We start from the raw sequence: 22,513 nt of genomic DNA, 5'->3' as shown, positions 1-22,513 counted from the left end.
TCCCCCGCGCCCCCCCCCCCCAGGGCTTTGCGCCCCAGCCAGCTGCCTCCCCACGCAGCCCTGCGCTTGGTGTGGACGTTGCCTATAACCTCTCCCTTCTTTTGCGACCCCCACTCCCACCCAGGGTGCTCCGGGACTTTGGATGGGCAGCTCCTGGCAGCCGGGCCCGCAGGTGTGTGTCGCTTGTCTCCTCTGTCTCTCCATTTGTCCGCCAGCGCCCCGTGGCTTGCCCATCCTGATGCTGACACCCCCAGCGGTGGGGCAGAACTTTCTCTGGGGTCTGACGACTTCTCCTCTCCCTCAGGGTCCCCCAGGGGTTCCCGGACCACCTGGCCCTCCTGGAATGCCCGGGCTACAGGTAAAGGGGGAGAAGAGAATGGGAGTCTGGGAGGCAGGGAGCCAGGGTGGCCATGCTGGGGCTCTGTGCTGGCCTTCACTCAACACTTACGTGTGCCATCCTCACGGGGGTCCCTGCTCTGCAGAGCAGCATGGGGGCCGCCCCTGATCCTTTAGGGCAGGCTAGGGACAGTCTCAGCCCTTTCTTGAGGAACACCCTGCTATGTGCTCGCCTGGGCACCCTACTGACCCCCAGGCCAAACTCAGGCCTCGGTCAGCTGTTAGGAACCCACGATCTGGATCAAACAGTTCCTTACACCGGCCTGGCGCGCCCTTGGTTTGGAGCAGTGTGCAACATTCATTCACGCGAGGAGGGAGGGAGGAAGACGAATTAGGGTGTGGGGTCAGAAAGTGGCAGGAGGGCAGGAAGACGTTGGAGAAGAGTGTTGGAAAGAATCCAGACTCAGGAAATGAGTGAGTAAGCCCATGAGGGAGAGCATTCCTGACAGCGAAAGCGGCAGGTGCAAAGGTTCGGGGGCGTGACTGTGCCTGACAGTTGGGAGAATAGCAGGGAGGCCGCTGACGGTGAGGGGAGAGCAGTGGGAGTGGAGATCCGTGCGGCACTCTGCTGAGGGAGCGCACTCCAGAGCCTGTCTGTCAGCCTGACTCTGAATCCCAGCCCCGCCAGGTGCTAGCGGTGCGATGCCCGGCAAGTTACCTACCCTCTCTGTGTCTCGGTTCCTTCATCTGTTAAGTGGAGATCATTACAGCACAGACCTCATGGGGCTTTTGTGAATTTTAAACAAGTTGACGCATGTGAGATGTGTAGAACCACGCCTGGCACACAGTAAGCGGTTAGACGGCATTAGCCGACATTAGGCCGGTGCCCATGATCATTTTATATCCGTTCCCTCATTCGCTGGAGTCTCACGTCAACTCCGGTAGGCAGATGGCATTCTCCCTAAGTCTCAGCTGGGCGAACGGGCTCCGAGGGGTGAAGTGTCTTGTCTGAGGTCATCCGGCTCGGAATTGGCAGCGCTGGACTGGGCTTCCCCAGCGCCCAGCATTTTCTCTTCCCTGCCAATGCCCTGCGGGACAGCTCCCCAGCGGCTTGCACACCAGGCGCCATTCTCTGAAGGTCCCAGGAGGGACAGACAGTGGCTTCTGCATGTCTGGCTCCCAGCGCCCGAAGAAGCAGAGCAGAGTCCCATGGGAGCTTTTCACAAACTACTCCCCCCTTCCCCCCCGCCCCGCCCCGGAGATTTGCCACATTTCCCCCCGCTGCCACCCCCGGGGTGAGAATCTGTTCTGGTGAGTCCCCACGGCTGATGGGAGTCTCTGCCGGGATCCAATTCGCTCATCAAGAGCTCAGAACGATCAGAACGAGAGCCAGCTCTCCGTTCCCCCACGGGCCAACTGCACATTTACCAAGCGTCCCCACCTCCTGCTGCACCACCAGGAAGCAGGAATCTGTCTGCGGGGGGGGGGGGGGGGGGGGGGGGGGGGGGGGTGGGGGGGGGGGGGGGGGGGGGGGTCTTGCAGTTTGCTTGGGGAAGCATGAGAGTCATTTCAAAGTGACCCATTAACACGCTGATGGAGTGTGAACCCTGCCAAGACATGCTGAGGGAACAAGGCAGAAAAGAGTGATTGCAGAGTCTGGTCCCAGGCACCGGAGTCCTCGCCTGGTGCCAGTGCGGGAGACCAAGCCAAGGCTGCCACTAATAGGCACCTGCCCCGTATCAGGCAAGATACAGCTCTTCCTTGCCAGGTCAGCCCTGCAGTCCTTCCAAGGAAGGGAGGGCCTGGCAGTTGCTCCCCCCCACCCACCGTCTTCAGGCTCAGAAATGGGCCCAGAGATACACAGCGTTTATTTGCCTAAGGAATGAAATCTCCTGTCATCCTCCATCCATGCCCCAGAAGGGGAAACTGAGGCATGGAGGCCGAGCCACATGCCTGAGGCTATACAGTTAGCAGCCAGTGAGTGGGTAGCTCTTGGCTTCCAGGGCAGAACAACAGGTAGGACCTTTAGTTCCAAGAAGGCAGGGGAAGAAAATCACCAAATATCAGGCTTGAAGTCACACACACCGGCAATGGCAAGTGGAGAGGGGCGGGGGCATAATTTAGGTGCATAGGGATAAAGACCAGGTTCAAGGCGTTTTCCAGGCACCGGACACTGTCCTGAGTACATTACCCTGTGAACTCACTCGGGCCGCAGAAGGACTGGCACAGGACCTTGCTGGAGGGAGGCTGCCCTGGGCCTTGGTAGAGCCTGGCCTGGAACGGGGAGGGCTGGGGCAGGGGGACGGCAGGGGGAAGGTGGCCGTGTTCTGTCGCTGGGAGCTGGGACTTGAAGGGAGGCCAGATCTCAGAAGGGGCCAAGGAAGAGCAGGGTGTGCAGCCATGCGCTCCCTCCAGCGTCTAATGTATGCTTCCTCTGTGTCGGTAGCTGGGGACTGAGAAGGCAACACACTCCTGGCCCTCCGCGGGGAGTATTTCATATGCAAATATGCACCGTGAGCCTGCATGGGCCACAGGGAGTCTGGGTGGCAAACAGGTCCCAGGAGTTCCTCATCACTGCATGCTCTCCTTTATGCCTCGCCACAGAGGATCGCTGTTTCACAGATAAGGAAACTGAGGCATAGAGATTTTTTTTTCCCCCCAAGTAAGCTGCTGGAGGTTACCCAGGTAGCTGGGGTTCCCACCTGCCTAGGTCTGGCTATGTACACGAGTGTTGTGGGGAACGTCTTTTGAGGAAGGTTCTGGAATCCTGGTTAAGAGAGGGTTTGGAGCCAGTGGTCCTGACTCTGAATCTCACCCCTGCACTTTGCTCATCTCGTGACCTCGAGAAAGTTACTTAGCTTCTCAGAATTCTTCTTCACCATCTTCTTCTTCTTCTTTTTAAGATTTTATTTATTTATTTGACAGAGAGAGCGGGAACACAAGCAGGGCGAGTGGGAGAGGAAGAAGCAGTCTCCCCACAGAGCAGGGAGCCTGATGCGGGACTCCATCCCAGGACCCTGGGATCATGACCTGAGCCGAAGGCAGACATTTAACGACTGAGCCACCCAGGCACCCCCTCCCACTTTTAAAGATTTTATTTATTTATTTGACAGAGAGAGAGAGAGAGAGAGCACAAGTAGGCAGAGCGGCAGGCAGAGGGAGAGGGGGAAGCAGACTTCGGCTGTGCGTGGAGCCCGATGTTGGGCTTGATCACTGGGATCATGACCTGAGCCAAAGGCAGAGAGGCTTAATGCCTGAACCCCCCAGGCGTCCCCTCTCAGAATTTTTTGTTCCTGCTTTAAGTTGGGTGTGATACCGCCTAGCTCACCAAGAGCTCTGTGATTCAGTGAGATCAGATAGGAAATGGACACAGCACAGAAAGGGTCGTATTTACTATGTAGAAGCCTCTTTTGCCTGGTTTCTGATGTTCCTCTAACATGTAGGAAAAACTTCCTGTTGGGCTGCTCCTGGGGGTCCCCCTCCTGGGCCTCCTCCACGTTCCCCACAAACAGTCTGGAGATTCTGAGCTGAGCATGGATGCCAGCCTTGCAACCGCCAGGCTCTCAGCGCTGCAGGAAGGGAAGGGGCAGGGGGCATGGAGGGCATGAAGCAGGGCGGCCTTCGGGCTCAAGAGGAGTCCATTCACTCGTGTCTCTTCTTGGCTACAGGGAGTGCCTGGAAACACCGGTTTGCCTGGACAGCCCGGGCTAACTGCGGAACTGGTAGGTACCAGTCAGGGTCCCCGTGCAGCCCCCTCCCTGCCCTTCCCAGGATGGAGCTGGCCAGGCCAGCCCTTTTAGCTGCAGCGCCGGCCCTCGTCCCTCCCTCCTGCGAGGCAGGGAGAAGCCAGGGTGGCCTGTGTCTTCCCAAGACCCCACCTGATCCCGTAAGTCTCCGCCCCCTTTCCTGCTCACTTGCCTGGGCCCTCCTGTCTTGTCTCCTGCAGGGCTCCTTACCAATTGAACAGCACCTCCTTAAGGTAAGAGGGTAAGAGGGGAGGAGGGATGGGCAGAGTGGTCTCCTCAGGGGATTATTGCAGGAAGTGCTCAGCATCACACAGGGAGAGCAAGGGAAATGTCCCTTCTCCAAGCAGCTGTCTCAGAGGGCCTAGCACAGTGCCTGGCGTGTAACAGCGCCTCAGTCTTCCTTGCTGAATGAGTGTTTGGAGGAATCCTGCCAAGGTAGCCCCATGGTGGATTTTATGGGCAGTTCCTGCTCCAAAACCTGCCCACGGGAGCCACCAATGAGGCCCTGTACGACCCTGGTCCCACCAAGGCAGGGTCCAGCAGCTTCTAGAGCAGGGCGGGAGGGCTAGAGTTAGAGTTGTGGGGTCACCCAGCAGGGAGATGTGGAGGTTATTTATGTTCTTGGACGGGACTGGTCTGGGAGCCTGGAAGAAGGACAGATTGACCAGAGGACCATCCAGAAAGAATCCAGGGAGGAAACAGGATTTCAGGAGCAGTTCTGGGGGTACAGGAGAGGGGGATCTGAAGTCCTGGTGGGGTCGGCCCGTGCCAGCGCTGCCAATGGCGTCAAGACCACCCTGAGGGCTCTGGCCGGGTCTGGCCTCCCAACCTGGGCACCAAGGCTGACATGGACTTCCCTTGCTTCGACACCTCTGGAGACAAGACCCGGATCCTCCTCTCCTCCAGCTCGGCATCCTCTGGGGTCCCTCCAGAGGCCCCCTGTCCTGGCCACCCCCTTCTAGTACCGGCTGGCCAGTACCCTGGACCTCCCACTTCCCCCGTGGGTCCTGGTCAGGCCAGAGCATGGGCACTGCCTTCCCTGTCCCCGCTCTGGACAGCAGATGTCTCCAGAAGAAGCCTGTAATCGGGTTCACCTCCTGACAGCAGTTACAGGTTGGATCATGTGAAGTGTGGCAAGGAAACCCCAGTTCTTCTCCCTGAGGATCCTGGCAAGCTGGGGATCCCCCAAGTCCTGCCCCCGGGCACGGGATCGCATGACCCCAAATGCAGGATTTGGCATGTTTCTGTGTCCCATGTCATCTGAACGGCCTTGTGGAGGACCCCAAACTGGAATGGAGCATGGTCTGAGCGAGGGGTCAGACGGCACCCCAGAGGAAGCCTGCGCCTGTGGATCAAGTGCCAGCTCTGGCCTCAGCAGAGCAGGGTCCAGCACGGGCCCCCACTTACTGGAGATGAGTCGCACTGTGTCTCCGAGCATCGGCTTTCTCATCTCCAGAATGACTACAAGATTACACTGTGGGGAGTGAATGCGATCAGGGGCAAAGGTCCATTACAGTGGCTGGCATCATGGGTGCTGAGCCCATGCTGACCATTATCCCCAGGCTGGGCAGAGAGCAGTGAATGTGAACTGAGAGCTCCTGGGGCCCAGGGACACCCCGCCATGGATGGGCAAACCGGCGAGCCCGTGACAGTCAGCAGCCGCCGGGACAGGAGGGCCAGCCCCATCCCGGAGGGTGTCTGCAAAAGGCCTGGCTCGGCCCGCGGCTGCCCCGTTGCTCCCTTGGGCAGAGAAGCGGGTGTGCGGGAGCCGGCCTTCCCAGCCCGAATCCTGGTGGCGTGTCCTCACAGCGGGGGCCGGTTGCAGGAACAGCCGGGACAGATGGTCCCTCCGCGGGCCCCTCCGCCTCCTCCCACACGCCTGTCTGGAAAGTGGCTTTGGCTTGGCCCCACAGAGCTGCTTCCTGGAGGCAACTCAAAGCCAGTGTTGGGATCGGGTCCCCTGAGGATGGAGCAAAGCTGCCGCAGGGATGTGGCTGGGGGGAGAGAGAGAATGTGGGCAGGCAGGGTGCCCTGGCTGAGTGTGGGGTGAGGTTCCCCCATTCGGCCCGCCCTGGCCTTCTGGGACCCATGCCCTGCTGCCCTCTCCTCTCTCTGGTCAGAGCATCTGTGGGGACTGTGTCCAGGGGCAAACAGCCCGCCCCGTGGCGTTCCTGGAAAAAGGAGAGAAGGGAGACCAAGGTGTCCCCGGGGTGCCAGGCCTGGACAGCTGTGCCCGGGTAAGGAGGCTGGGCTGTGGGGTGGCCTGGGGCGGGGGGAGCGCCCGGCTGCCTCACCTGACGGAGGGCCTCCTCTTGTCCCCCCCAGTGCTTTGCAGAGCGGGAACGCCCAAGAGCTGAGGAGGCCCGGGTGAGTGGACCCGTGCCTGGTCCTCCTCGCCTGTGCCCCGGGCCCCACAGGGAGGGCCCCGGCTGCTCAGCTCACCCTCCCCGTCCCACTCCAGGGAGACAACGGTGAGGGGGACCTAGACTGTGCTGGGAGCCCTGGGCTGCCCGGTCCTCCAGGACTGCCTGGCCAGAGAGGAGAAGAGGTAAGACCAGTCCCAGGCCTCGTCTGGGCAGGGCAAGGGGGCTGCGGTCTCCTGCCCTCAGTTCCTCGGGGGCAGTTTCATTCCTGCCAAACGACCTCCAAGTCTCAGGTCACCTGGCACCTCTCATGGCTCGGTGTCTCTCACTCCGCTGGTACCCTGGCTGCTCTCGGCCCGGGGGGACGCCCTCCTGCCCCCCCAGGCTGCTCCCTCTGCCCGCAGCTCCTTCCCTCCTTCCACTCTTTGCTCAGAGATCACCTTCTCAGGGAGACCCTCCCTGACTTCTTAGACACTCCCCCAACACCAGCCTTAGAACCCCTGGTCCCCCCACGCAGTGCACATGTCCCCCTCTGAAGACCGTGTATTTCATTCATCGAAGAACATTCCACATGCATCTACTGGGCGCCACGTGCCGGCCCGGGTGTGTTTGCTACTGCCCCCCTCTCCCCTAGAGCATCAGTCCACACTGCAGGGATTTTTACGTTTGGTTTATGGCTCTGTCCCCAGCACCTGGACTAGTGCCTGGGGCATAATAGCTGCTCAGTAAATGTTTGTTGGATGATTGAATGAACTGAACGAAAGGTTTAACATCAGCTAAAACGGCCCTGCTTTGCCATCCACTGCCCGCTGTGGGCGCTGGGAGGAAGGCCGCAGAGACCCCCGGGCTCTGTGGAGCCTGAGCTGCTTCCTCCGTTTCCCTCTGCAGGGTCCGCCTGGCATGAGGGGCTCCCCGGGTCCTCCAGGCCCTATTGTAAGTATCCGTGCTTTCCTGGCCCACTTGAGAAGCTCTTGAAGGGGTCATAATGCCCAGACTCCATTCTGCTGCCTTGTATCCGGGAAGCTGGACAGGGCAGAAGGAGGGAAGTCCTACTGCCCGCCCGTGTCCCTCATCGAAGCATCTGTGGGGACTGTGGACTCCCACTACCCCACCCAAGCCCCTGGTACTGGCCTGCTCCATCCCGCTCTATTGGGGGTCCTGCTTCGGGGAGGCCCTCTGGGGCACACCCTGGTCTCCCCATCCCCAACCCTACGGTGTCCTGCACGGGGGACCCAGGATCCTCCGGTGGGAGGGCCTGTGCTTCTGGTTTGTGGTCCCAGCTGCCAGGAATGTGTGCGGCACCCGGACCAGATCTCTGCACGCCTCCATGTCACCAGTCGCTACGGGGGTCAGGGGTTAGGATGGAACAGCCCTGCGTCACTCTGTAGGGCCATCTCTGGGACGCGTCGCCAAAGGCCAGGCCAGGGATGTCTGCCCTGGAGTTCTTCGTGGCCTTGCTATGGTGGGGAGCTAGAAGTGACCAGGAAAGACTGGAAGAACCGAAAATGCTTTCCTTGGAGAAGAGGTGGCTGGTGGGAGCCACCTTAGAAGCAGGGAGCCACCCAGCTGGAGGCGTCTGGAGGTCAGGCGGCAGGCGCGATGGGCTGGCGCCTGAGCGAGGGTGTCCGGCTGGACTCGGGAGGACTCGGCCAGGGCCCTTGACTCTGGGGGCTGTTTCTCATCTCCGCTGATGCCGGAGCCATTCTTCCCGGAGCCAAGGGGGAGGGGCAGATGCCTTCAATGAGTCTCTTTTCCAGCCGCCTTGGAAATATTCCTGTGACCTCCTCTCCCCCTGACCCTCTGCCCCAGACGATGCCCAGGGTTACTATACCTATGAGTTGTGACCTGCCTGTTTCTCCCACCAGGGCCCCCCAGGTTTTCCTGGTGCTGTTGGCTCCCCCGGATTGCCTGTAAGAACCTAGCGTTGCTTGACCTCCCCTCCCCAGCCCCCTGACCAGCCAGGTCTCTGTGGCGTTTGCTTGTCTCCCTCCTTGTGGAGCCCTCGCCCCCCCCCCCTCCATGTTTGTCTTTGTCCCCCTGCAGGCACATAACGACACGGGTTCCCTGCGGCCCCAGCGGCTTGGACATCTTCCAAGTCTCTGACTTCTTTCCCTTTTCCCTTCTTTTCCCTCTGCTCCGGCTTCTTTCATCTTCTCTCTCCCCACCCCACCTACGAGCTCCTTTCTCTCTCCCCCAATGCCACGTCACTCCCCCACCAACCTCGCCCACTACCCCTCGCACCCCCCCACCCCGCCTTGGAGCTGTTTTACCTTCTTATATGAAGCTGGTGCCTCCAGGGGCCTCTTGGTCCCTCCCTTCTCACTTCTGCCTCCTGCTTCTCCCACCTTGGCTGTTGACTGAAGATTTGCTGGAAGTAGTTCTTGGGGCCCTGCCAGGCACCTGGCACAGAGCCCGGCAGAGATGCCAAAGCTTCAGGGCCCCACATTGCGGGCTGGCACAGGTTGCTGCCCCAGTGCTTGGCAGGGCCGTCCCGAGGCACCCCAGGGATCCGAAGGTAGCCACGCTCGCTCCTTTCCCATTGTCCTAGAGGAACCCCGCCGCTTCCTCCTCCGCCTCTCCTCTTCCTCGGCTCCGGCCCCGTCTGCTGCCCCGAGGCTGGGTGTGTGATGCCAGCCAGCGGGGTTCCTGGGTGTCACGGGGCCCGGCGCCTGGGTGCCGGGCACCGTGGCCTGCTTCTTCCGCCAGGTGTCGTTAATTGCTCTGCCTTCGTCGTCGTCGTCGTCACAAGTGTGTTTAAATCATCCCTGTCCTCACTGTTGCTCCCTCCCGGGTCACGGAAACTAACCTCGTTTGTCGGATTTGGTGTTCCTGGGGCCTGGTTCCGCTCCTCCCAGGCCCGGCGATGGAGGCTCAGGGAGCAGGGCCCCTCCTTGTCGCGGCTCCATCTGTCCCCACGTCCTCATCCTGGCCGGACCTTGTCTGTTTCTGCTTGCTTGGGTGAAGGGGCCATCTGTCCGTCTAGCCATCTGTCTTGTGTTGTGGAAAGGTTTGGGCACCATCTCTTGAGGGCACAAGGGAGAAGGGGCAGACCCAGCCCCTTAATGCTGGGGCAGATCCACAAGGGTCAGGGTGAGGACTTCGGGATGGGGGTTCTGGCTTCGATTGAAAGTCCTCTCCCTTTCCACCCCACAAAGTGATAGGGACGGCTCCGGAGGGAGCAGTCTGTTCTGGGGGCCTGCCTGAGTGTCTCCCCTGCATCCCTAAAAGGAGGTCATTTGGGGCTAGGAGTGGGGGAGGAGGGTACAGGTAAGTGTTGGCTCTCCAGCGACACATTTTGGTGGAGGAACATCATTGTAGGGATTCCGCTCTTTGCAGTTGTCCCCCAGGGGAACACATACGTGTCAGACTCCTGAAGGTACAGCCCCGCCACTTACGGAAGTAGGGCACACCAGTGACCGTCACCCGCCCGAGAGGCACCCTCTGAGGGTCCCCTACCTGGAGGGGGGCATATCTTCATAGTTACCTGTCTTGGGGGCGTGCTCTCGAGAGGTGCCCTGATGTGGGACTCTAAACCTCTCAAAGTTACCCTTCTGGGGTATAACCTGTGGTCACCTTGCTGGGGACCCTAAGTGGGGGGGCAATCAGCAATGTCCAGCTCTGCCGGGACGGGGACAGCAGGCTGCAGGGCAGGCAAAAGGAGCTGGGGGCTGGGTGGGAACAGCCCCTCCCTGCAGGTTCTCATGATTTTTCTCTCCAAGGGTCTTCAAGGAGAACGAGGCCTCAGGGGCCCGACAGGAGAGAAGGGGGAACCGGTAAGAGGGGGCCAGCAGGGAAGGTGACAGATGAGGTGTCCTGGGGGGCAAAGTTGGGGCTCCCAGGGATGGCTGCTGAGTGGAAGATGGGAAGGGGACTCCTTTTGCAATTCGCTGCCCCTGGTCCCTCAGATCGGGGATTTTATACCCCCTTGGGATCAAAGGAGGCTCATCTCTGTGAGCCCTGACCCTCTGGAAGGAGCAAACAGCCTGACTTCCACCCTGGGCTCAGCTCCCAGGGTCCTGGCTGGGCTGGCACTTGTCACCCAGCCCCAGGCTCATGGTGGTGGTCTCCGTCAGAGGAACCTGGGCCTTTGGGAGCTGGCCCAAGGTGGTGGCTGTCCTGGGATGGGCGTGGGCCTACTCAGTTGGCAGCTCGGGCATCCTGGCTACCGCTACTCTTTTTGCCCAAGGTAGGGGGGGGAATCAGAAATGTTGAGGGGGGGGTGCTGGTCCATAATGCCTCTCTTTCTTTGTAGGGTCCTCCAGGGCAACCTGGTTACCCAGGTGCCATGGGTCCCCCAGGACTGCCAGTGAGTAAGGGGATGCTGGCTCTGAGCCTGGTGGTGGGGGGTGAGGAGAGGGCGAGGCTGATGCATCCCCCACGAGGCTCCCTCCCTTCCAAGCATTTCAGCCTGTGCTTCTGCCAGGCCGTCTGTCCATCCGTCTGTCTGTGCAGGGCTCCCCAAAGCTGCTGTGGCAGGGCAGCATGGCCCTGTCTTTCCACTGGGGAAGTTGACTGTGGCCACTGCATCCAGACCCCAGAACTGAACGCTGCCTCCTGGAGTCGGTGGGGGGCAAGGAGACTCTGGGAAGCCTACCCTCCACCCAGGGCTGGAGGCTGCTGGGTGGGCGTGTCCCCGCGTTCCCCGGAGGGCGCCATGGCAGCCAGTGGGGAGCAGCACCCCCCTGTTCCCCCAGCCGCCGTCCTCGGTGCCATCTGCCTGGAAGTGCCAGCTTTTGCCAGCTGCAGTCTCCACTCCCCGTATTAGCACCGTGAGGCAGGCCACGGGGCTAATTCAGCTCTCTCTCTCCTGCTTGTCAGGGCATCAAGGGGGAGCGGGGCTATGTCGGGCCCGCAGGAGAGAAGGGAGAATCGGTGAGTCTGAGTTGCTGCTGCTGCTCCTCCGCTGTCCCTGCCCCGCCTCCACGGCCACCAGGACCTTCCCAGCAGCCTGTGAAGGGAGAGACCTGCCTGCCCCCTGCTTCCCTGCCCCATGAGTCACTCCAGCTGCAGCGCAGGCGGAGCGGGAGGCTAGAAGGAGGATCCCAGCAGGTTTCCTGGAGATGGGCCGGCCACGGCTGCCAAGGGACAGGGGGCCTGGAGGCAGCCGGCAGGAGAGCCTCCTCCTCCCCTGCAAAGGCGCGGGCCAGCAGGGCAGGCTGGGGACCCCAGACCCTGCGTGGTACCTGGTGTGACCCCACAAACCCAGAGACCCCCTTCCAGGCTGAGTGCAGGGGCAGGGGCTGTTTTCAGGGGAGGACGTCACATCAGTGAGGTTCTCCCTGAGTCTCAGGAGGCGATGGGGCTTACCCAGCAAGGTGAGTGAGTGAGGGCAGAGGCTGGACTCACATCCGAGTCCGTCTGTGACCAACCTGCCAAGCCTTAGCCTTACCTTCCCCTCTCATGTCAGTGAGGCCCAGGTGGGATGTAGCAGACCCCGTGGGCATTTATCCAATAACAGACATTCCTCAGGGGCCTTCTGGGTGCCAGCCTGTTCAGGGGGTGCCGCCGTGAACAAAACAGGCACCTGTGTGACCCTTGACTTCAGGAGCTCACATCCCAGCGAGGGAGGATGAATAAGTCAATGCTTATAAATGATGAGAAAGCAATGGAGAAAAGAGAGCAGGGTAAGGGGCTGGCTGGTGCACAGGGTGCTATTTGACAGAGGATCAGGAGGCCTCTCTGAGGAGGCGCTGTTGGGCCTGAGCCCCGCATAGAGTGAGGGGTGGGGGAGGGCACATGGTTATCTATCCTGGGGAATTCCCAAGGGAGAGGCCATGGATGGGGGCACCTTAGGAAGAAATTGGAGCCAATGAATCCCTTGGTAAGATTTTAAGAACCCCAGAAAGGGTGGGGGAACAGTAGGCATTCTAGGGAGAGGGGGCAGACGTGCAAAGGGCCAGGGGTACGAATGTAGAGTATGTTCAGAGAATAGCAGTCTGACCAAGCAAGGCAAAAGATAAGATGGGGAGAGGAGTGAAGCCGAAAAGGGGGGATGGTACCAGATCACAGGATGCCTCAAAACCCAGCACTGGAGGAAAGTGTGTACCTCATTCAGTTGGACAGAGGGGAGACATGGAAGGCTTTGGAGCAAGAAGGGGTTAGAGTCAGAGCTATGTTGGAAAAGAGGAGAGGGCAGCCAGTTGCTGGCTGGACCGAAGTGAGCCAGGAGGTGGCAGGACCAGTTAAGAGGCTAGTTCAATAGTTCAGGCTAAGAGAAGGGAAGCTGGAGCTAACCAGGGAGGAGTCCTGCCGGCTTAGTCTCCCGCCACGTCTCCAGCTACTTTCTACCCCTGTTGCCTGCCCCATCTCCTCATCTCCCGCCTCGCCCAGCCTGGGTGGCTGATTCTGCTCCTTTGTGTCCTCAGGGCCCGCCAGGATCTGAAGGCCTCCCAGGTCCCCCAGGCCCAGCGGTGAGTGGAGGAGGAGACAGGAGACAGTAGACATGGGGACTCCTGGTCCCCGTCTAGCCCTGGGGTCTAAGGGAAGATTGACTAGGTTCCAGATGCCTTGTTGTCTCTGGTGACAGGGTCCCCGAGGAGAGCGAGGACCCCAAGGGAACTCGGGAGAGAAGGGTGACCAGGTGAGTGACCAGAGGACCAGGTTGGCAGTCCTGACCGTGGGGGGAGGCCTGAGGGGATGGGCACAGGGAAGGGGCTGGGTCCTCTCCCTGGTGGTCACCCTCATGTGTGGAGGGGTGACGGCTCTAGCCTCCAGCCCTCACCCGTCCCTGAGATGTCCTCTCCCAGCTGGAGACTGGAGCTTCACCTGCTGCTGCTCTTGGGCAGAGTGGAGGACGGCCCCATGGCTCGAGGCAGCCTCCTGGTGTCACTCTTTCCATTGGGGCTGCCAGGACTGGGAGCGTGGGCGGCACCGCAAACTATCCCTTCCTTCTTCTCCTAGGGATTTCAAGGCCAGCCAGGCTTTCCCGGCCCACCGGTGAGTGAAGCCACAAAGCCAGCCCTGTCTCTGTGATCTTATTTGGGAAGAGTGGGCCTGACCAGGCCAGGCTGGGCTCGGATGGGCCCGGGGAAGGGAGGGAAGATGCATGGGAGGAACGGCCTGGGTGGCCAGGCCTGCCTCCAGGAGCCACGACCTGGAGGGCAGAGCCTCCTGGGTGGGCCTCCAGCAGCAGGCCAGCCAGCAGTAACGCTCTGAGGCGGTGTTTCTAGGAAGTCCGAATGTGTCAGAATGTGTCCTATTACCATAGTGAAGCAGACCCAGGAGGAAGGAAGGGGAGGTCCCCCCTCTAGCACCCCCCTCATTCCTGCCTGCCCCTTTGTTGACACAGGGCCCCCCTGGATTCCCAGGCAAAGCTGGAGCACCCGGCCCACCTGGGCCCCAAGCGGAGAAGGTGAGCAGGACCCCAGGTCGGCCACAGCCACGGATCTGAGCCCGGCAGGTCCCACACCCCATCTAGCCTCCAGCCCTCGAGCCTTGGGAAAAATCAAGGACTGGCTCGGTGAGGTCAGGGATGGGGAAGGAGACCTCCAGCATAGCTGCGGCTGGGCCCAGGGTGCCTGCTGGGAGCAGGGGGCGGGCAGGAGGCAGAGGGGTGTGTGAGAGGACGTGACCGCAGCACCTGGCCTGGCTTCATCTCCTGAGGGGAGGAGGGAAGCACATCCAGACTGTGAACCCGAACCCTGAGTTCCAGAGCCCCGAAGCCAGTACTAGTCTGGCAGCTCTGTCAGACCTTCCGGGTCTGATAACAGCAGGAGCAGAACATGGGCAGACGGTCCCGCAGGGCCTACAGAAGGCAGGCGTGGCCTGGGAGCTGGTGACAAGGGTTGGAAGGAGTGGCAGCCAGGAGAGCCCCCCAACATCGGCTGTATCCGGCCTTGACTTGATAATTGGAGACTAGCTCGGCTTTGGTCTGGAGGTTGACATCTTTGTCTCAGCCCAACCTCTGGGCTCCCCAGATGTGATGATGGTGGGGGGAGTATAATGAGGCCCCAAATTGACTTCTAAGCTTGGGGGTGGGGGTCTTATGGTCCAAGGGGAGAGGCAGGAAGCCTGCAACCTGGGGTGGAGCTTCTTTCCTCTGAAAACACACCTAGTACAATGGTCAGAGCTAGAAGGGATTTATACAAGGGCCACCTGGGTCAAACTTTTCACTGTGAGGCAATGACGCCCAGAGAGGCTGAGGGCATCGCAGAGGCACACGGCAAAACAGCAACAGAACTGAGACTTCCTCCTAGCCCAGGACAGCCGCTGGGCGCCTCCCTGCCTCCTCAGAGCCAGCACTTACCAGCCATGGTTGAGGCAGTGGTGGGTGCCGCTGCCCTTCCCTTCTTTGTGGAGGACGCGGGTGGCAGCCCCACCAGAGCCCTCTGCGCTGGCTCTGTACCCCAGTGCTGCCTGCTCTCCTTAGGCTGGTCACTGCTGAGAGTCCCAAACCTCTGGCCAGGGGTTCTTAGTCTCTACTCCCTGTGGGACTGACATTTTTCTGGGGCTGTGCTGTCCCCTCCTGGTAGCGGGTGGCATTGCAGTGCCACTCCGGGGCTCTCCTCCCCACCCCCCATGGAAGGGGGTCTCTAGCGGGGATCATTTTCCCCTTGGTTGGGTCCACAGCCATGGCTCCATGGCAGTGCCATTCTCTTTGCACTAGGGCACGCGGCAGCCCGGCACACGAAGCTCCCCCCCTGCCCCCGTAAACATTCTAGCTCAAACATTGATTCTCACCATTCCCCTGCCTTGGACAGTCCCTGGCTCCCCAGTGCTTGTAACAGTGGTTCCAGACTTTGTTTTGCAGTCCCTGTGCCCTTTCATCACACAGAAGCTCACGTGAACCCTCAGTGTTTAAAACAGAAACGAGTGGAGCTGCTCTGGCTAAGGCAGGGGCAGGGGTCTCTGGGCTTCCATTTCAGGCACCCATCTCTGAGGCTCCTCCAGGAGCCCCCACGGCTCTGAGAAGCAGAAAAGTACTGGTTGGTCAGACAGAGTCTAGCACTGGGTTCAGGGCCCTCCCCCACCTCTAGACTTCCTCCTACCCCACCCCTCCCCACCCCACCCCACCCCATCCACGGGCTCCCCGGACACCCTGGCTAGGCTAGACTTAAACTTCTTGAGGACAGGGGCCACACTTTTTTCATCTGGAAGGATCAACAGCTGTATAACGCTTGGCACTTTGTTGAGACTGAGCGCCCCCTATGCCAGTCCCTGAGTCAACCTTGAAGAAGATGCTAGACCAAATAGGCTGTGTCCCCTTCTCATAGAACAGTGTGGAAAGGGGGATGCTTTGCAGACGAAGACAGGTCCTCTTGGGGGAGTGGTGTGCAAGATATCCAGGGAGGCCAGGACAGAACTGGGACTGGAAACCAGCTGCCCAGACTCCCAGTAGTCATCAGGACCCCGCACCTGGCACCTCGTCCCAAGGTGGGGCAAGGCCCTGCTGACTTTGTTGTGGGGGTCGGCTCCTTTCCAGGGCAGCGAAGGGATTCGAGGCGCACCAGGCATGCCTGGTCCCACTGGGCCACCAGGACCTCCTGGGATTCAGGTGAGTGTGTGTCGTCTTAGCATGACCGGTGCATGTGCACATGTATGTTTAATTGGGGTGGCAGCTGGATGAGGAGTGGACAGGGTGGAGGGGCTGGAGCAGGTCTCTCGCCTTAGGGCTCCAGCACAAGCATGCACTTATGTCTTTTTCCTGTTTCTAGGGCCCTGCTGGCCTGGATGGTTTGGATGGGAAGGACGGCAAGCCTGGCTTGAGGGTGAGAAGATGAGCATCTCCTTCCTTCTTCCTCCTCCAGGAGCCAAAGTCAATAGAGCCTCGATGAAGGAAACCAAATCCCCCCACCCCTCTGCTTTACCTCCACCTACTTCTCACCACACCCCACTTTTCTTTCTTTTTTTTTCTTTAAAGATTTTATTCATGTATTTGACAGACAGAGATCACCAGTAGGCAGAGAAGCAGGCAGAGAGAGAGAGAGATGAGGAAGCAGGCTCCCTGCTGAGCAGAGAGTCTGATGCGGGGTTTGATCCCAGGACCCTGAGATCACGACCTGAGCCGAAGGCAGAGGCTTAACCCACTGAGCCACCTAGGTGCCCCTATACTCCACTTTTCTGATTGCACCAGAGCTCCTTGGTTTCTCAGTACTCCTGGTAGCTTAGCCAGGTTGCATGAGCGGGGTCTCCCCAAAAGGGGGCAGCCAAAGGAATGGGTTTATATCCAGAAACTCAGGCAACTAAAGATCCTTGACCCCATCTCTGGGGTCAGACTGGCTGGGGGTCTGCAGGCACAGAAGGACTTGAACAGCCCTGGCTCCTTGGATCTGGTTTTCCTGGGGAGTCTGAAACGGATGGGGCATGGTCAAGGGCAGAGCATCGAGGTCAACCTCCTTCTGTATCCAAAGAAGAAAAATCGAGGTTCCGATTGGGCTGGGATGCACTCGGGCTCCACAGCCAGTCAGAGGCCGAGCTTGGCTTAGATCCTTTCTCTGCCTCCCAGGACATTCCCTCCATCCTGGGAGAGCCGGGGAGGGCTGGAGAGAGGGAAGGCGGTGAAGAATGAGTGGGCGTCCTTGTCTCAATGCTCCTGGTCTCTTCCCTAGGGGGACCCTGGTCCTGCTGGCCCCCCCGGACTCATGGGACCCCCGGTAAGTTGAGCTGCAGGAAGGAGCGGGGAGCTGGGAGACCCTTGCCTGGTGTGGGCTCTGTCCAGATCCTCCGAGGACCGTGCTATGGTTTTGGATGGGTTTGATTTGCTCAGCCTGAGGAAGGAGGCAAGGGAAGTGGCCTCTGCTTGGGGCGAGGTCCGCGGCAGCTTCCTGCTTCTTCTTCCAGGGCTTCAAGGGGAAAACGGGACACCCTGGCCTCCCAGGACCAAAGGTAAGGGCCTGGTGACTTCTGCCATGCAGGTCTTCTCAGCTCTCCCGAAGCCCTGACCCCAGGCAGACATGGCGGCCTCCAGGGGTGCACGTGGTCCCCTGAGCCTTGGCTGAGATGCCATCCCAGGACCCGAGCCTCCCAAGACCGCCGGCGCTGGCACCCGAGGGCATCAGAGGCTGGAGACCGGGCAGGCGGCAGGGCTCTTCAGAGATGGGGTCAACTTGGGCTGGAGGAGCCAAATAGAGGTATGTCGAGCTCCAGTCGGCCCTCTCTCTTCCAGGGCGACTGTGGGAAACCAGGTCCCCCAGGCAGCAGTGGCCGGCCCGGAGCAGAGGTAAAAGCAGACGCCGCCTTCAGACACAGCCACTGCCTCCCACTCACTGGCTGAGGGGCTGCCTTCTCTCCTGGGCCTTTTGGGGGAGGTTTTGCCCCAAACTACACACCCTCGCCTTCTTCTTCCTCACCTCCTCCCCCCTGCAACCGGTGTCCCCCTCCCTGCAGCCCTATTGGGTCACTCACCTTAAAAGCAGGGCCTGGCCTTCTCGGGCTGAGGGCTGTGATTTCTCTCTCCAACAATACTGATGGGGCGGGGCTGGTCCCCCCCCACACCCCAGCATGGGCCTGGAGGCCGGGTCTCAGCTCAGCCTCTCTGACTATTGGCGTTCCCCCTGCTCTGCTCAGGCTCCTCCCGCCTATCAATCCCACGTGAGTTGAGTCTGCTTCTGTGTTGCTTTTTCCCCCCTCCCCCGGCTCCTGCAGGGTGAACCTGGTGCCATGGGACCTCAGGGAAGACCCGGCCCCCCAGGCCATATCGTGAGTTAAGCCCGTTCTTGCCCCCACCTTTATGAGAGTGAGGACCCTGCTGGGGTTGAAGTGGTGGGGGGGGATGGCCCGCAGGAACTGCCCCCAGGAGCAGCCCTGTAGTGTGGTGAGGGTCTCTGCGCCCACCTTGTCCCGCGGCCCCTGGGCTCTTTGCCGTTTTCTTATTTTCTGGGCACAGTGGAGTTTACTTACCAAACAAAGATCATTCAGTTATTCAACAAACAATAATTGAGCACCTGCTCCATGCCAGGCATCTCTCCAAGCAGGGGGCTAAGGCAGTGAGTGAGAGAGACAAGGTCCCCTGCTCCCAGAGCTTGCACACAGGCGTGACAAACAAGCAGATTAATGCGGCAGCCTCGGGCAGGGGTGTGATGTCACTGACAGGGCCTGGGAGGTGCCTTCAGAGGCAGTTTTACTGCCCTAGTGGCATCTGAGCTGAGGCCTGAAAGAAAAAGGAGCCACCCGCCTAGCGGTCTGGGGGAAGAATGTCCAGGCGGGAAGAGAGGGTGGGGGTGTGGGGGGGCCACTGACACCAAGAGCCCGAGGCAGAGAGGGGCCTGGGGTGGTGGGGGGAGCCCCAAGTTCAGCGTGATTGGAGTGGAGTTGGACAGGGAAAGCTGTGCTTCCAGAGAACCTGCTGCAGATCTGGGACCTCGGGTAGGGGGTGGGGGGTAGGGAGGGCCGCAGGTGGAAGCTGGGGTGGCCCTGAGGGAGAGGGTGGAGGTGGAGTGGTGGCCCCAGGCAGAGAGGCTGTGTTTGGAGGACTTGCTGCTGCCCTGCATGGGGGAGGGGCGGGGAGCAGTGGAAGGAGCAGAGCTGAGAGGACTCCTCCTGGTGTGGGTGGGCGGCCGGGTGCGTGGGTGGTGCACTTACAGAGGTAAGACAACTTGGAGAGGACAGTTATTAAGCAGTAATGAGTTTCCTGTCGGAATTTGCTCCTCAGTAACATAGATGGCTGCCAATGGGCTCCTTTGATCAGTGTGACGGCCCCGAGCTGATGGGGTTCCTGAGCAAAGGAAACACTCTGGCTTTTGATTGCAGGCCTGTTGTGGCAGACATACGGTTTCCAAAAGGCTTCTGGAAATGTTAAAAATAGTTCATGAGCAGAAAGAGGAGCTCCCGGGTCCTCATCACCGTGTGTATGGATCTCAAGGGACCCAGAGCCCCCGGCTTGGGGACCCAAGGTCCCCGCCTCGTCCCTGCTCACATTACAGATGACAGGAAGGGCATGCTCTGAACTGTGAGCCCCTCGCAGACTCACTGGGGGCTGAGGAAAGGGGGCACGAGGTTCCCCCTCTCACTTCTGTCTGTCTGGCCTCAGCCCCTGCTCTGTGCCAGTCCCAATGCTGGACATTCCTGCCCCAGAGGTCTAGAGATGAGTAGAACGGCATCCATGCTTCCAGAACTTTCCATCTGGGAGCAAGGAGAGATGTGCCATGAGAGAGACCTGCATGTCTTGGGCTTCAGAGAAGGCATAGCTCTAACCAAGGAGCTGGCGTTTGAGCTGTGACTCAGGGATGGGGAGGCATGCGGGCCCCACCCCAGCCCAGCAGGGTAGGAGCGCCAGCACGTGTTGAGTCCCATTGTCCTCCAGTGGCCGCAGAGCAGGAGCCCAGAGAGGCCCAGGGTCCAATGGCCGGCCTTATCCGTTTGGTCTCTGGGGTTGGGGTTGAGGCCCTACTACGCAGCCCCCAGCTCCGGCTCTTTGCTTCTCCCACAGAACGGGAGGAAGTGGGGGAACCTCAGAACACCCCAGGCCCACATTGTTAACCTTCAAGCCTTTGCCCTCTGCCCTCAGCTCTGGTAGTGGTTGCCAGATCGTCCACTCAGGTCCTGTGAGCGCAGGGACCCCCAGGTGTCAACTCTGGCACAAATCCTTTGGTCAAAGCTCAAGTGCAAGACCAGAAGGGAAGAGGAGGCTTTAGGGAAGAGAATGGAGCTGCAGAAGTTCAGGATCTGTTTTCGCTGTTGGTCTCTCTCTTGCCTGCAGGGGGCCTTGTTCCCCAAGACTCTTTCTGTCCCACTGACCTCATCTTTCTTTAGGGGCCACCAGGGCCTCCAGGACAGCCAGGCCCAGCTGGGATCTCTGCAATGGTGAGTGACCTACTCCCTGCATCTCCCTCCAGGGAGTCTGGCTGGGGCTTCTTTCACAGCAGGGAGCTGTGAGAAGAGTTTGTGTCCATCCCCCCCTTTCCCTGGGTCTCCCCAAGTGGCATGTAGTGATGGCCTTTGGAAGGGGCTGGAGGCCATCACGGGGCCCTGCCTCAGGTTTGGACAGCGCCATCCACCCCAGGGGTCCCTGGCATGCAGTGGCACTTGCTTCTGCTGTGTGGGGTTCACCACTGCCTCTCCTGTCCACTCTTACCATCCACCCCCTTTCTCTCCAGGGCCTAAAAGGAGACCGGGGAGCCACTGGAGAAAGGGGCCTTCTAGGCCTTCCAGGCCAGCCTGGCCCCCCCGGACACCCTGGGCCCCCGGTAAGACCCCGAATCTCCCTGCACAGTCCCGAGGGAAAGGGCCAGTTGGCTTTGTCAGTAGAGCGCAGCGCGGCACAGCTGGGGTCTCCAGGGAAAGAGAGGCAGTGAGCAGGCAGCTAGCAGTGTGGAGGAGCTTGTGTCTGAGGATCGTGTTGTATCTGGAAGAAAAGACAAGCCCTGCCAGCCAGCGCTTGCCCGGCATGCACTGAGCCACTGCCCCAACCGTGCACGACCTGTGCCGATTCCTCAACCTGGCGTCAGGCCGGGGAGACCTGGCACCTGTTCAGCCCCTGCCTCCTCCCTGGGGCATTGGCTGGTAACCACAGAGGGTCTGTAAACATCAGGAACCAGACATGCAGCCCCATTACCACAGCCCTCACGGCCACTCAGAAACCACTTCTGGTCGTGGTTGGAGCTTAATGCTCTGAGAGCTGTGAAGTCTTGGCCAGTGACAGTGTGCTGAATGGGGACCTAAGTGCTTGACATTTGTCATGTAATCAGTACTGCAATCCTATTTAGTAGGTCCGATTGTCCCCATCTTACACGTAAGAAAACCAAGGTTGAGCGAGGTTGAGTAGGTTGCCCAGAACCACACAGCTAGGAAGGGCTGCCTGATTCCAAAACTTGCGTCCTTAGCCACTCCACAATCCTCCCTCTTTTAAAGGTTCCAGACAAGTGACCCACATCAGGTGGCTGGATTACCAGTCTTAGGGATGAAGTCTCCTGGGGACACTGAGGCAGGAACCCAGGTCGCCTAGGTCCCAGGGCAGGGTGTTCTCTTCCAGAAGCAGTAGCCATGACCTTGGGGCTGGTGTCCTCAATGGGATGGAGAACTCCAGCCCATGCAGGGGTGATGGTCGGCCCAGCCACCAGGAGGCTGAGTCTCACCCATGCACTCTGATTCTTGCCATGGCCCCGGGGCAGTGGGCAGGTGGGTCCTCCAACATTCTGTTGTTCCCTGGAGCTTCCAGGGTCCCTGGATGCATCCACCAGTTGTCTGGCAATCCCAGATTCCTCTTCCCCACCATCTCAGCAGAAGCAGGATGGGCCCAAGATGCAGCCGGTACCGTCCTGGGGAGGGAACAGGCTCGGCAAACGTGGAACCTAAACTCAGAGCTAGGGTTCCTGAGAGATGCCGGGACCTTGAGCCAGGAGCCAGGAGCATATAGTCCGCTCTGCCCTTGCCCAGCTTGGTCAGGGGTGACCAGGGTTGTTGATGTGCGGCTCTGGGACGGGCTGGAGTTGGGGGTGGGAGGGAAGCCCAAGTTTCCATGGCCCATGGCCCAAGGTTCTGAGGGTGGGGGCTAGAGAATCTTGGTCCCTTGGTGGCCCAGGGCCGGACACGTGTGGTGGGCAAGAGAAGACAAGGGACACCATGCTGGGTTAGTGCCGATTGCATATCTCCTGCTCTCTACTCCACAGGGTGAACCTGGTGCAGATGGTGCGGCTGGCAAAGAGGTATTGTCGCTGGGCTTATCTTTTCCTGCGGTGGGGTTCTTCTGCTTGCACCTCGCCTTGTCCTCACGCCTCTTTGTTCACTCACTAAACCCTCCCTGAAGGCATGGACTCCCTCCAGACAGATATACAGGAAGCTGGTGGCCCTTGCTGCACTGGGGAGAGGGACTGGGGATTAGGCAGAAGGATGCATGACACTTGTTCTTCACTAATTTTCTTACTGTGCACTTGGTCAAAGAGAACCGATGATGGTATTGGTGGCGGTGGTGCTGGTGGTGGTGGTGATGGTGATGGTGGTGATGGTGATGGCTGTGATGACGGTGGCAATAGTGATGATGGTGGTGATGATGGTGGTGGTAGTGATGATGGTGGTGGTGGTGATGATGGTGGTGGTGGTGATGGTAGTGGTGGTGATGGTGGTGATGGTGGTGATGATGGTGGTGATAGTGATGATTGTGGTGATGATGGTGGTGGTAGGAAGATGGTGGTG

The 22,513-nt window shown here is 59.9% G+C and overlaps 1 protein-coding gene across 2 annotated transcripts in view; it reads left to right on the top strand.

The window, feature by feature from the left end:
* COL16A1 (collagen type XVI alpha 1 chain) overlaps positions 1-22,513 on the top strand; it is a 50,042-nt gene that overhangs the window by 23,231 nt on the left and 4,298 nt on the right. The window contains exons 42-66 of one of the 2 annotated variants that reach the window (XM_059376979.1): positions 125-172; positions 305-358; positions 4,005-4,058; positions 4,283-4,315; positions 6,203-6,319; positions 6,408-6,449; positions 6,544-6,630; positions 7,334-7,378; positions 8,311-8,355; positions 10,165-10,218; positions 10,698-10,751; positions 11,264-11,317; positions 12,811-12,855; positions 12,972-13,025; positions 13,346-13,381; positions 13,734-13,796; positions 15,867-15,938; positions 16,099-16,152; positions 16,993-17,037; positions 17,225-17,269; positions 17,550-17,603; positions 18,029-18,082; positions 20,135-20,185; positions 20,479-20,568; positions 21,991-22,026. In XM_059376979.1, the coding sequence (XP_059232962.1) occupies positions 125-172; positions 305-358; positions 4,005-4,058; positions 4,283-4,315; positions 6,203-6,319; positions 6,408-6,449; positions 6,544-6,630; positions 7,334-7,378; positions 8,311-8,355; positions 10,165-10,218; positions 10,698-10,751; positions 11,264-11,317; positions 12,811-12,855; positions 12,972-13,025; positions 13,346-13,381; positions 13,734-13,796; positions 15,867-15,938; positions 16,099-16,152; positions 16,993-17,037; positions 17,225-17,269; positions 17,550-17,603; positions 18,029-18,082; positions 20,135-20,185; positions 20,479-20,568; positions 21,991-22,026 (1,386 nt within the window). The remainder of the gene's footprint in view (positions 1-124; positions 173-304; positions 359-4,004; positions 4,059-4,282; positions 4,316-6,202; positions 6,320-6,407; positions 6,450-6,543; positions 6,631-7,333; positions 7,379-8,310; positions 8,356-10,164; positions 10,219-10,697; positions 10,752-11,263; positions 11,318-12,810; positions 12,856-12,971; positions 13,026-13,345; positions 13,382-13,733; positions 13,797-15,866; positions 15,939-16,098; positions 16,153-16,992; positions 17,038-17,224; positions 17,270-17,549; positions 17,604-18,028; positions 18,083-20,134; positions 20,186-20,478; positions 20,569-21,990; positions 22,027-22,513) is intronic. The other variant, XM_059376980.1, reaches the window with a different exon arrangement.

The sequence above is a fragment of the Mustela nigripes genome, chromosome 14, assembly GCF_022355385.1.
Source record: "Mustela nigripes isolate SB6536 chromosome 14, MUSNIG.SB6536, whole genome shotgun sequence".
Lineage (NCBI taxonomy): Eukaryota > Metazoa > Chordata > Mammalia > Carnivora > Mustelidae > Mustela > Mustela nigripes.
This window is presented reverse-complemented; position numbering and strand designations above follow the sequence as displayed.